We start from the raw sequence: 14,576 nt of genomic DNA, 5'->3' as shown, positions 1-14,576 counted from the left end.
TGCTGTCCCATATTAACTCACAAACACCACACCACCTGAATCTTAGGCTGTGAGCTCCTTGGAAAGAGGAATTATATCTTTTTCATTTTTGAATCCTCCGGATCTAACACAAAATGCAGTATGCAGAAGTTACCACATAAATGTATGTTCAACTATGTTAAATTTAACCTAGTCCATGATATATTGACTACCTTGGCTTGAATATTCTTGGAATCGAATTAACCCCAAATTTGGGACATGAGCCCGAGCCAGAGCTGGGTTAGAGCAATTTCCCCTCCTTTGCTCAATAGAATGTGTCCACAGACATTACCAGGGGGTCTCAAAGTGTTTGCCTGCCTATACCGCCACCATACTCTCCAAAGAAAAAGAAAGTCATTTTCTGTTACACCTTTAAAGAACAAGTACCAAGGGTGGGTGATATGCAAAGCCAGAGAATTTGAGTCATAGGAAGCCCAGCCCTCTCTCTAACACCCTATATCCTTTCTTCTCAAAAGGTTAACATTCTAGATCCCAGTTTCTCCTTTCAGGTCCAGACCTAGTGTCAACTGGAAATTCCAACCTGAAATCTTATATCTTTCCTATCACGAGTCTGTAAGAAAGCAGAGAAGCAGGAACAGAGAAGCTAAAGGGACTTCCCAGTGTTTCTTACAGAACCCCCTGTAACAACCCCAGCTGGTTGTAGTAGACACGGTGTACACGAACAGCCCTGCCTGCCTACCCATCTCTACAAAACGCGCTGAGCCAGGAGGAGGTGCTGGCATGTACTTGATGGCTTTGGCCAAAGACAAAGGTGAGAGACTTGATTCTGAAAGGTACAGTAAGGAAGGATGGTAAACAGAATGTAACGGCAATATAATCATTACAGATATGTGTTCCTTATGTTAAAATCTGAACTGGAGGCTGTAAGACAAAGGGATGGATCTGGGAAACACAATCTGACAAGGAAATGCTACGAAATTAAAGCACGAAAAGGGAGTAGATAAGGAGATTTTACGTTTTTGGAGAGAAAGGAAATGATACTGAAACATGGGTCAAGGCAACTTAAGAGTGAGGAAAACTTCAAAAGAAAGGCAGCAAGTCCCATATCTAAGTCACCCCTGGCAGCCCTACATCTCTCTTACTGGATGGTTTGTTGTTGGATGGACTGCTACCCATCACAAGCACTTCCTCCCAATTATTTTTGGGACTATTATTTTGGGACTATTATTATTTGATTATTATTTTGGATGCACAACAGCCATTTAGAAGTTGGAAATCTGGATGAGACTGGGATGAATAACTATCACCATGGCTGAATCTAATGACCTTCATCCACAGCCCTCCTCCCCTTGGATCGTATTGTTATTCCACAAAGCAAACCCAGTTGTAGCAATGCTTTCAAAGTACCCAATGCTGTCTCTGCATCCAGCAGACTGCTGCAACCCAATAGGCATATAATCCAAGCCACCACTGTAATGTTAAGTTTTCTAGTAGCCATACTTTAAAATGTAAAAAAGGAACAGGTGGGAAATTAATTTTAGTAATATATTTTACTTAAGCCAATAGATGCCAAATATTGTCATTTCAACATAATATAAAATAATGAGCTATTTTACCTTTTGTCATACCAAGTGTCCAAGATCCAAGATCCAGTGTATATTTCACACATATAGGACTCAGTTCATACCCTCACATTTCACGTGCTCAATAGTCACATGTGTCTGGTGGCTACTCTACTAAAAGTGCAGCTCTACAACCTAAGTGTCCATCGACAGATGAATGGATAAAGAAGATGTGGCACGTATATACAATGGAATATTACTCAGCCATAAAAAGGAAAGAAACTAAGTTATTTGTAGTGAGGTGGATGGACCTAGAGACTGTCATACAGAGTGAAATAAGTCAGAAAGAGAAAAACAAATACCATATGCTAACACACATATATAGAATCTAAAAAAAAAGAAAAAGAAAAAAATGAAAATTGTAAGAACCTAGGGGCAAGACGGGAATAAAGATGCAGACCTACTAGAGAATGCACTTGAGGATACGGGGAGGGGAAGGGTAAGCTGGGACAAAGTTAGAGAGTTGCATGGACATATATACACTACCAAACATAAAATAGATAGCTAGTGGGAAGCAGCCGCATAGCACAGGGAGATCAGCTCGGCGTTTTGTGACCACCTAGAGGGGTGGGATAGGGAGGGTGGGAGCGAGACGCAAGACAGAGGGGATATGGGGATTTATGTATACATATAGCTGATTCACTTTGTTATAAAGCAGAAACTAACACACCATTGTAAAGCAATTATACTCCAATAAAGATGTTAAAAAAAAAAAAGAGTGCAGCTCTAGACTAACTGGCAAGCCTAAATTAGTGGAGAGACTGATTATAGAGGAGTTTGAAATAGATTTTTTTTTTAAATCACTTTCAAGTACCCACCCCACATACTCAAATGAGGTAAAAGAATGTTGCAAATATTAAAAATAGATTCATTTTTCTTTCTAAATGACTACTTGAAAGCCATTTTTTATTTTTCTCCCCCCCAAAAATAAATAAATAACCATCCTTCTCTCTAATTGTCCTTCTCTCCAATCTTATTTACAGTAGCAACACTTTCAGGAGGCCATCTCTTTGTGAATAGTTAGTTCTGAAGTTAATATCTGCTTAGCCCTGCCTGGGCAAAATTTCAGGTTCACGGTATTCCTATCAGTGAAAATTTACTGTACTTAGATCTTTTATCCAACTAGCCCTTGGTTACACCAGTAGGTAATCTGCAATGTCAGACACTAAAAAATATTGCTGAATAGACTTCATCATCTGTAATCTTCTTCCTTCTCCTTTACTGGAGACATAATTTCCCCCAAAATACTTAAACAAGATAGAAATCATGAGGTCCCATCACAATTCAAGCAGAAGACCAAACTGACAGTCAACTCCACAGAGGGCAAAGGAAAGTATTTAAAAGCAGCAGTATCCCAGAAGAAAGTGGCCTGATTTGGGCCAAATTAAAATGGGAATTTAGGGGCTTCCCTGGTGGCACAGTGGTTGAGAGTCCGCCTGCCGATGCAGGGGACACGGGTTCGTGCCCCAGTCCAGGAGAATCCCACATGACGCGGAGCGGCTGGGCTCGTGGGCCATGGCCGCTGAGCCTGCGCGTCCGGAGCCTGTGCTCCGCAACAGAAGGGGCCACAGCAGTGAGAGGCCCATGTACCGCAAAAAACAAAAAACAAAAACAAAACAAATAAAATGGGAATTTAGCATGGATCTATTCATCAGTTGAACATCTGTTTCTCTGCATTCCCTGTCAGGGCTGCATTCCTCAGAGCTAGTTTACCAGACTAAATACAGACAGAGTAAGCTGTTTGCCAGGGCCTTAAAAATTATGAGGTGCACTTCCCAGGGCTGTCTAACCAAACTACATCTGAGAGACCACTCATGCACTCTTATTTTCTCCAAGTCTGACTCTGAGCATAAAACTATACAGGGTCTGCACTGAATTAAAACAATCAGATCCTTTGTGGAAATTTGCAGTTACTTGGTTACTCTGTTAGTATCCCTCTCATAAGTCAAAATGTCAAAGGACATCAGGACATGGGTTCTGTTCTCAAAACACTTTCCCATGTATCAATCACTGAGTCATCAAGCTGGCTGAGTATTTATTAACATGGTTCCACAGTGTTAATGGATGTGTTTCTTTAGCTGTAGAGTTTTCCGGTCATATACACAAATACTCTTAGTGTTTGTGTTGCGTTTTTAGGTTTACCTTAGTTACTTTCTCTGATGGCTGAGATTATTCAGCAGAGTTTTCAAGGGAAACAGTGTCCCAGCCCCATTTACTTACCTTGCTCACTTGATTGGTCACTTTCTTGGCAAATTCTATATCTGGAGGATCCGGCAGAGATGTGAATTGAGTTTGCTGTTCAGCGTGACCTTTTTTGTAGGCAATCTGACAAAATAAAAGGCAGGGATGCTCAAGAGCTATAGCAAATTAATCTACTTCCCACATTCCATTTGTTGACATTTTTTAGAAAAGGCTATGTCTTCCACTTTATTTGAAGTCTTACATTTTAGAGTACTGTAATTTATCCTTTTAAATGTTACAGGCCCTTTCTCTCAGCTTTACTAGTGATTTCAATTCCTTTGAGTCTTCCTTCTCCAAGACTATTGGCCTTACATCCATCCCCTTCCATTCGTCTCCACACCATGATTTACAACTAAAGATATTCTCTTAAGTAGCACCCTCAACTCCCATCCCCTTGTCTTTACATCACACCTGCTCACAAACTCCCAGCTCTGGAAAAGTCAAGCACACACTTCAGCTGTTCTTATATCCAGGATGCTGAGTGCTGCTGAGGAAAATCACACAACTCTATGGATTAGGTAATGACAGCACCATAAGCAGGGTTAAAAGGGACACTGGAAGAAGGTGCAGAGGTGGGAGAGGGAACCTCTGGAACCCAAGCCTCTAGTTGAAATCTATGTGTCTACCCAATGGTATGTTCTGTGAACAGCTACTTGCTTGGTGCTCTGTGCCCAAAACTCTGCATTTATGGTATCCAATTGCTACTTCACCTTTACTGAAGCTTGAACATGCCATTTTGTGTCTCTGGTCAGTCTCTACTCCCAGTGACTCGTCTGAAACCCCAACACTGTCCAATCTGCTCCATTTTCCTCTCAGCTTCCTCCTTCATAAAGACAGGCTACACACTTATCTTTATCTATCCTCATCCCTGCCTCTCCCAGCCCCTGCATGGCTCAGAGGAAGCATCCCTTGCAGGGCATGAGTCCTGCACATGGGGTGCTGTTCACTCCAGTAGCCCTGGGTACCCAGCTCTAGAAGCCACCCCTCTTCTTTCTTACAGATTCAACAGCCCCCCCTTCATTAGCTTCTTTCCTTCAGCCTACAAAAGGCCTCTTGAACCTTAAAATAAGCACTGTGCCCATTAACTATGCATCCCCCTGGCTCCTGTTCTCCCTTTTTTCTTCACTACTGACTTCTCTGGCTTTTTCTTCCACCAGTCTTGACCCCTGCCTCTAACAATGCAGAACATTCACAGATCCCCAGACACACAAGGTCCTTTTATGCCTCTGAACCTCAGACATGCTGTTCCCTTTCCCTGGAAGCTCCAACTCCACCCTCTCCCCATCTGCTTGCAAACTGCTACTCATTCTTCATGTCTCAGGACAGGCACGATTTCACCTTTTGAGCCTTTTTTGTCTTGATGACCTTCTCCTGGGATCTCACTCAACTTGGCCCTTACCTCCTTTAAAGGAATTATCGGATGACACTGTAACTGGTTGTTTACATGTCTGTCCCACCTTGGATTGTGGGCTCTGGGATGGCAACCTCTCATTTGGGAACCCTGTTCCCTGTCTAGTACCTGACTGGAGCGAGGGTTTGATGATTGATTTCTGAATGTGTGTTTTACAAACAGAGGCCATCAGGGGAGATCTGAAGAGGAGAATTATCCTCCCAGCTCTTCCACTACTCAGCTGTGAGACTTCTACAGATGATTTCTTCTTCCATGTGGCAGTATCCTTATTTATAAAGTAAATAGGTAGGATAGTTCCAAGGTCACAATCATCTTCATCATACTTTAACCAAGTCTAACTATATCTTATTCTAAAAATATCTACCTCGTGCCTATATAAACGCTTTCACAAATACTAAGTCGATTGGGATATAAAAGACAGATTTTAAAATGTATTTGTATTAATTCCATGGCTTATTTTCTTTTAAATAAGTGAAGACTTATTCTAGGCATAGGGCAACCTGTATTTTCCATGACTAGCTAAGTCCTTAAGGAGAAAGCAACATTCTGCCAGGAGAAATGCTTACTAAGTACGACATGCTGTCAAGAACTTTCTGAGAGATCAGATCTAGAAGTCCTAATTTCTGAAGAACCTTTGTTCAGAATTCTGTCTAGTTAGAATTCGGTACTCTGGATCAGCTTAAAGACTCTCAGTGTTTGCAAAGTCATTTGTCTCTACTTAGATAATAAGGAAAACATGGTAAGTAGGGTTAAGGACACAGAGAGGGAGAGAGAGCCTCTGAAACCAAACACTTAGCTCAAAATCTATGAACATACCCAGTGGTATGTTTGTGGACAACAGCTTGTTTGGGGCCCTGTGTCCAATAACTGTAGAAGTTCATGGTGCTGACAACAGTATTAATAGGCATGCTGGTAATCTGATACTTGGTCTGCAGCAAAAATAAAAGCCATACCTCAACTGCCAAGTCTTTCTGAGGCAAGGATGGGAAGATTCTACTTCGTTATTATAAATTCTTCTTCATTATGTCTTTTATTGAGATATCTCAAAAAATGTGGTCAACTTTAATTGTTCAAAGTCCATAGCACTAAAGTGGCATGGAGGTGTCCCTTCATCTCTCCATTTTGTGGGTAAAAGGAGACATTTGGAGATTAAGAGTCTTCTTGGAAACTTCTCCCTAGGCTTACATGACATGGCATTTCCTGGTTCCCCTTCAACTTCTCTGACCTTTGTTCTGTCATTCTTCTGTTGGCTCCTTTCCAGGTGTCCTAAGTGTGGGTGTCCTCCAGAACTCTGCTCTTGGCCAAACACTGTTCTGCCTCCCTCATACATTTTCATGTCTACAGTTGTCAGTTTTTAAAAATTATTTGACTCAAATATTAATCTCTTGTCCTGATAATACACCTGTGCAATAGAACTAAATTTCTAGTTTATCAAATGCCTTGATCTGAATGTTTCTTCCATTATCTCAACTCTATTTCTCTTTTCACTAAAGGCATCTTTACCACTTATACCCCTATTCACCCAGACTACCAGTCTGTCATAAACTCATGGATGTTTCCTTTCTCACCTTTATCTCCAATATCTAATGTCATTAACACTTTTTTAAATACCACCTTCAGATTCCTTTCTTCCTCTCCTTTGTCTCCAATTAACACTTTTTTAAATACCACCTTCAGATTCCTTTCTTCCTCTCCTTTGTCTCCACCATCCCTCTGATTTGTCTGTGTTACTAAAATAATGTTCTACAAATCATGATGTTCCCTGTCTCAATCCACCATATGGTCCATCAAAATGTCTCCAGATTCTACTTTCAGGTGTTTGCTCTTTAATTCTTCTAGGTCTTTGTTAAACATTTCTTGCATCTTCTCAATCTTTGCCTCCATTCTTTTTCCGAGGTCCTGGATCATCTTCACTATCATTATTCTGAATTCTTTTTCTGGAAGGTTTCCTATCTCCACTTCATTTAGTTGTTTTCCTGGAGTTTTATCGTGTTCCTTCATCTGGTACATAGTCCTCTGCCTTTTCATTTTGACTATCTTTCTGTGAATGTGGTTTTCGTTCCAAAGGCTGCAGGACTGTAGTTCTTCTTGCTTCTGCTGTCTGCCTCCTGAGATTCTACTTTTTTCATGTTGTTTTCCTCTCCAAAATCTTATGATGCTTCTCAATGCCTACCATATTATATCAAAGCTATTTTGTCTGATTTTCAAGGTCCTGCTACCAGTTTCTTACAAGTGCCTTCCTAACTGACCACCCAAGCATTCACTTTCTTTTCTTTTTTTTTCAATTTTTTTAAATTGAAGTAGAGTTGATCTACAATGTTGTGCCCATCTCTGCTGTACAGCAAAGTGACTCAGTTATACACATAGAGACATTCTTTTTTTATATTCTTTTCCATTATGGTTTATCACAGCAAGCATTCACTTACTTTGTCCCCTGAAACTCCAGACTCATTTCACTACTGTCCCTTTGTCCAGTACTATCTCTCCTCAAAATGCCTTTCCTGTTCATCACTACCTATTCCCTTGGGATCACCACCTCCACATGGCTTTCTCTGATTATTCACACATGTCCTGTCTTTCTCTTAGCAAATATTAGACTGTAGGGTTTGGGTTTGGCTTTTTTGTTTTTGTTTTTTTTAATTTTTGTCTTGTTTGTTATAGAACACTTTCATCTTACCAGCCTGGTTTTAAATTCTCAGGGGGAAAGGATGAAAATTTCTTGTACTTTTTCATCCTGCCAGGTATGCATGCATAATGGACTTTCAATAAAAAAAAATTATTGCTCACTTGATAAAGGCCACACAACAACATTGTACATTTATGAGATTCAAAACCAAACAGCTAATCTTAAGAGAGAGGCAGAAGGTCCCCACACATTAAAATTGCTGCCATTTACTAGCAGGCCTTAAAATTTTGTTATGCCTCCGTTACTTCCTAATTTACCCTGTGGAAGGATAGGATTATATCTGTGCTATATTTTAATCAAATATATGCAAACTGGGATAGAAATATGTCTATTAAACTTGCAGTTGATATCAAATGATAGGAATTAAAAAATAGAGCTCAAAAGTTGGAGATAACCTTCAAATGAGTATGTATAACTTCAGTTCAGGGCAAGATAGGATCCTAGGATGCATTCTAATGAGTCTCAAGATGCCAAGTGACTTAAGTCTATGTTTAACGTAAGGTTCAGGGGTCTATTGAATGAAAGACAATGTCTCATTCTATAATACAGTGTTTTCCTGAAGCCTAGAGCAGTCTTATTTTCAGTATGGCCTCTAGCAAATCAAGGGGTCAAGAAATAAAGTACCTCAAAACAAGGGCTAGTGCTGGACCCAAGTGGTCATCTTTGCTGCTGCTGCTCTCAATTCTAAGAGCTCTATTATGCCTTTTAAGTTCCTCTAATAAAGATTTCAAGGTCTAGGATACTAAAATTCTGGCCAGTGGGGCTGCTGAATTTTTTTTTTTTTCACTAACTCTGAAATATCCTCTATGTACACTCAATGGTGAGAGCTCTTTGTGAGATAACCACACCAAGATGTTTGGACAAGTACGTAGTCAGGTCCCCCGTGCAGAAGTAGGGGACATACCACAGTTCAGACTTTATGATTAGGATAGCAAATCAAAATCCTTCAATAACATTGTTCCCTTAATACAACTGGGAAGGTGGCTATAATCCCAATAAGTTTTTTTAAATGCCACTCTAATGTCACAGAAAAACTTAACTCCAGCCAGCGGGATAGAAGGACACATGCTCTAGCGGAAAGAACATTGGTCTTAGGATCACAAGACGAGGCTTTTGGTCTGGGCTCTGCCACTAACTACTTATGTGACCTTAGACGCATGTTCCTCACCAGTAAGAAGAGGGCATTAGACTAACTTATATGTAATATAAATTATAAAATCTAATTTAAATTAGACATCATAAATTATCATGATTCTAGATGTACTCCTTTACAATAATAGCACTTAGTCTTTTTTACAGGAGGAGTTGCAATGAACTTCTGGCTAGAAGACATAATTCAAGGTGTCCTGATTCCACACTCCCAAATGTGCACACTGCACTGCACTTACGTCACTGAGAGCTTTCTGGGCTTGGGCAACCCTCCTCAGCTCCGGGCTATCATTATATGGATAAAACAAAGTTTTGTCAGCTTCCCAGTCTTCAGTGTAAAGTTTCTAAATCAGGGAAGAATGAAAGTTATGAGAACGTGAGAACACACTTACTTGAAATATATAATTTTGAATTCATCCATCAATGGCATAAAGAACCCAGGGCAAGGTGAGAGCAAAGGTAAGTGGAATTCACAAATTCCATTCAATCCAAGTCATATTTATTAATAGCTTCTCCAGCTTCTCCTGACAAGTCTTACTTACAGAAGGGCAGACGTGTCTGATTTTGTTTCATCTCCCCTCTGTAACTGCACCTGCCTCCTGCAGCAAGTACTAATGCAAATGTAAGGAGCCAGGAAGCACTTAGCATAATTGCTGTGCTTAAACCTTTAATAAACCTTTAATAAGAGTGAGAAAATTAAAGCTTTAATGAGAGTGACAGCTGGGAATATCCAAAGTGTACACTCTGTGGGTCTTTGTGGATCTCACAGCAGGCTCTCAGGTGCATCTTTGTTTTCCCCGGTTGTTCAGACCCTCTCCTCTACTTGGCCCAAGAGCTTTCTTCTCAGTTCCTCCTGGCCAGCCCCACCCCTGTAGCCCCACATGTCTCAAGGTTACTCACAAAATGGTTGGGGAACCATATTCCAGATTAGCCAGGGTTTACGGGGTATCCCTCTGCATGACGTGTGGGAGGACATGAGAAGATAGAAGTGGTGACAGAGCAGAAGCCCTTACCTTACTGAACATAGCTGTGTTCTTGATGGCCTGGACAAGTTCAGGGGCATCAGGAGGAAGCAGGTACTTATCCTTGGTGTCTTCCCAGTTCTGCTTGTATAAAACCTGGACAGAAAGAACAGAGGACCTGTGACTTGATGTCTCCCACAAGGGCATGAGGATTTAGAGCACAAAAGGAGAGCACTATGAAGAGTCTTTCAAACTCAAGTTGTCCTCATGCAAAGCCTGCTGATGTGCCACCAGCATCAATTATGGAAACATTGACCATGTCGACATCCCCTGATAATTTGCCTGCATTAGTAAGCTTTTACTTGAAAAGCCTGATTTTGTAAACTAAATCATGATTCTGATTCTCTAGAGATTCTTTACAAAGGTTGCAACCTGTCAGTCATTCACTGAATTTGGATGGTAGATGTGTTTGACTTAGATGGTATTTTTTTTTAATGTTTTAATTAGCTGCCTACCTTTGAAATTTGGAGATTTCTCATAAAAATTCACCTCCCAACTTCTTTAAAAAATAAATAAGAGGTTCTGGTGACACTGGGACTGCATTCTGTGCAGCACCTGCCTGGAGCTGAGTGGCATGGCCTGGGCTTTCCAACCCCCATAGCTCTGACCGGCCACTTCAGTCACCTGTGCAGCCTCCCTGACACGTGTTGCCGTTAGAGCCCACCATGCCTGTGGGTTCAAGTGAGACTGGTGAGCAGGATCTGGCCAGTCCAGTTTTCTCCTCTAAGGCCAGGCAGAGACAATGCACATGCTATTTAGTACCCCAGCTATCCATCCCATGACCTTACCTTACTGACTTGCTGCGACACTTTCTTTGCATGTTCAATGTCCTTTGCTTTTTCGTCTACGTGACAAATAGTTTTAGCAACATCGCCATCCATTCGATACTTAACCTGCAAAAATAATGCACAATTAGAACTCATGACAGGCATGAACATATGAGTATATTAAAGAATATCTTATAATAAAGAGCACTGACCCAATCACTCTATGTCTGCATCACAAAGCCAAGTTTCTGCATTTTAGGTAGAAAACTGTGATCTCCAAAGATCTATAGAGCACTTGTATTTACTGCGTGTCTGCTTTCCCGGGCAAATTTCAGCCTCCCTGTGCTCCAGTATGGAGGATCACAGAGAGCTGGAACTCCCATCTCATATCACCTTTAAGCCAAGCTTTTAGAAATCTCTTTAGAGTCACATTTACAGCAGCATAATCTATGGCCGTTGCTTCCTCTAGATTTCTGGACTGGCTCATAGTAATTCGACCCCTTATTCTCTCCACATCTATTTAAAGCCCTCAAATTCCCAGTAGTAGGCATATATTTGAAATGTCTCTCTCCTTTATTTTAGCAATGCAGCCCACCTCACTGAGTTGATCTTGTACTTTCTTGATTCTGCGAAGTTCTGGGGTATCAGTTGTGATGGCATATGGCTGTCCTTTTGCCTTCTCATAGTTCTCCTTGTATTTATTCTAAAAAGAATATCAGATATTAGCCTAAACCCTGACAACACAGTAGCAGAAATTTCAGGCAATGCACACATCCCCATCTTATTTTTTTAATCTTGCAGGTTATAACAATTATCAATTATAATAGCTCTCTTTTTGTCCCCTACCCTGATTCTCAACAAAAACTAAAATACATATGTTAATTGTTCTTCCTAAACATGGCTGAATACTGGAGACAGTAGAAATTTTATTATAAAATATTGTCTTGGAAATGCCCTAAAATGATTCGTTCAATATTTTTATCGTCTAAATTCACACATAAAAAGCTGGAACCTCAATAATTTTAGGAAATAATTATAGAAATTGAGTCAAGTCTGAAAAGATTTGATTGCTAATACAATGCAAAAATATTCAGTTCAGAAGTTGCAGCTAAATCTCAGTAATTTAGATAACTGAGACACCAGCTGAATTAATGGGAAGTCTAAATTATGAGTATTTTAAAAAGGAATGCAATTTTATTATTTCTGCTAAATATACGAGTTCTTGCTTTAACAATAATATGCATAATTTATCATTATTAATGCTTCAGGAAGACTCAAGTGGAATAGTCAACGATCTAAATTATACTATTGATTTCATTACTAATCACTTTAAAAATATTACAAACCTTTGCCAACATTTTGTTCAGACCATCAGAAATTCTTGAATATTAGTGTCTGAATTAATGAGATTTTTATGGCAATAAATTGACAAATAAATTTTTCTATCTTTGCTGAATACGACTGTGATAAAAGAGGCAAGATAATCTTGTTTTTAGAAATCTAAACTTTAGAAAACCTAAATTTTAGATCATTCAATAATCTGAACTAGAAATTTACCAAATAGTCCCCAGTAGTTAACACTCAACCAGAAATGAATATTTATTGGCCAACCACAACAGGATGCTTTTGACATAAGCATTAATCCTATATAATTCGATGTACCCCTGAGTACCTTTCATCTTTTTCAAACCTCCAGAGGATGTGCAATCAGGCCACCTAGTGAGACCTCAGTCTACTCTGGAAATCAACAAGTGAGATCCATTCAAAGGGGTCTAAACCTGCTGCCAGTCAGTGTAACTTACGAACTGTCCATGGAAATGTAAGGACCAGGGATCATCAAAAGCAGTGATTCTCAACCTGGGCTGCACATTAGAGCCGGGGAAGCTTTTAAAAATCCTCCTCTACAGGTCCCAGGCCTGCCTGGACCAATTAAACTAGAACAGCCTGGGCATCAGTAGTTTTAAAGCTCCTTGGGAATTCCACTGTGCAGCCACAGTTAAAAAACTGCTGTTCCAAGGTACAGTAAAACATTCTGATCCTCATTTTCAGAAGAGTTCTTAGTCTGATCCTGGCTTGTTCAACTACACGTTCTTTTTCACTATACCTCCTAGAGACCTTGTTATATACTGTTAGCTAGTCTACTTGAAGGGCATCATGCTCAGACATAGTGTAGATAAGTGTTATTTAGCTTCTGTGAACTGATTTCAACTAAATCTATATCTATAAATCTATAACTATGATTTCATTATTCTAGACTGGCTATTAAAGAGTGATTAAATCCAGTAAACGCTTTATAGTTGGCCTAATTCTTATTTTGTGGGGACAATTTCAATAAGGATGCTTCCCCTGATGCTGCAATGGTGCAAGTAAATTACCTGAAAGCAGAATTCAAGAGTTACAAGACATTATATTTCTGTACAATAAGTTTTGTCTCATACATGGTTGAGAAACAAAATCCAGCCAGCATCCAAAACAGAGTTGGCTGAGATCAGTAATTTCTCAATAATAAAACCAGAGAAGCAGAAGTTGTTTGAAACTTACTGTGCTGAAGAGATCCTGCATTTTCTGACTGTGTGCAATGTAAGGGGTCATGAACTTTGAAGAGTCCACCTTCTTTCGAACGATTCTCTTCCTCCCCATCGGCTTTGCTGGTACTGGCTGTGCCAGTGCCGGTTTGGAAGTTTCTGTTTGCCCATAGTCAGATGTCTTTGTTGTCGTAGTTTCATAGATTTCTGTTACTGTCTGAAAATTTGACATGCAGTTATGTCAAAATTTGGCAACATTGTTATGAAAGTAAAAACTGAGATACCATAGTCCTGATATACATTATTCTAACTTCAAGTCAGACTGATATCCCTGGTGTTACTTCTCCATATCTAAAGCAGGCCAAAGCAGGAACTCACATGCTATATTCATGTGAAGGCATATTGTGTGACATAAATCTGAATGCTGATTGTGTCAGATTGCATGGAATAAAATGGTTACTCTTTACTGACTTGCAACATTACCTTAAAATTCCATTTGCCTAAAGGAACACCTTAAGATAGGATAAAAATCAAAAATAAAAATATTTTCAAACATTCAAAAATCTTCTTAAACTGCATGGGTAAAGTAAAAGCAAACTGGGATCAGGGAACAAAAAAATGAAGACAATCAAATAAAGCTCAAATTCTTGACTTTAATATTAACTTTTAAATGATTCTAAGAAAAAGTTGGTTGCTTGTTCTGCAGGTGTTTTAAGCATTCTGTAGTATGAGACAAAGAATGATGAACTTGAAAAAATGAATCACATCAATATTACAAGTGATTACCATTCTTTTGGCTTAGTCAGTTAGCACAGGGAGATCAGCTTGGTGCTTTGTGACCACCTAGAGGGGTGTGATAAGGAGGCTGGGAGGGAGACACAGGTGGAGGGGATATGGGGATATGTGTATACATAGAGTTGATTCACTTTGTTATACAGCAGAAACTAACACAACATTGTAAAGCAATTATACTCCAATAAAGATGTTTTAAAAAAATTAATGTGAACTGGAGTGCCATTTACACTAATAAATGCTTAGGTAGACAAGAATAATGATGACAACATAATGGGGTAATTGGTTAGCCTCACAACAGTCCTACGTATGTGGTAGGTGGGAGATTGTTGTTTCTTACAACAGGCTTTATAGTGGAAGAAACGAAGGTCCAAAGTTTGGG

At 39.7% G+C, this 14,576-nt stretch overlaps 1 protein-coding gene across 1 annotated transcript in view; it reads right to left on the bottom strand.

The window, feature by feature from the left end:
• NEB (nebulin) overlaps positions 1–14,576 on the bottom strand; it is a 240,272-nt gene that overhangs the window by 206,579 nt on the left and 19,117 nt on the right. The window contains exons 6-11 of the mRNA XM_073807710.1: positions 13,419–13,619; positions 11,473–11,580; positions 10,899–11,003; positions 10,102–10,206; positions 9,328–9,432; positions 3,822–3,926 (exon numbers count right to left, since the gene is read on the bottom strand). Of these exons, the coding sequence (XP_073663811.1) occupies positions 3,822–3,926; positions 9,328–9,432; positions 10,102–10,206; positions 10,899–11,003; positions 11,473–11,580; positions 13,419–13,619 (729 nt within the window). The remainder of the gene's footprint in view (positions 1–3,821; positions 3,927–9,327; positions 9,433–10,101; positions 10,207–10,898; positions 11,004–11,472; positions 11,581–13,418; positions 13,620–14,576) is intronic.

This window comes from Tursiops truncatus, chromosome 7 (assembly GCF_011762595.2).
Source record: "Tursiops truncatus isolate mTurTru1 chromosome 7, mTurTru1.mat.Y, whole genome shotgun sequence".
NCBI classification, from domain to species: domain Eukaryota; kingdom Metazoa; phylum Chordata; class Mammalia; order Artiodactyla; family Delphinidae; genus Tursiops; species Tursiops truncatus.
The sequence above is the reverse complement of the archived record's forward strand: the minus strand, read 5'-3'. Positions and strand labels throughout refer to the sequence as shown.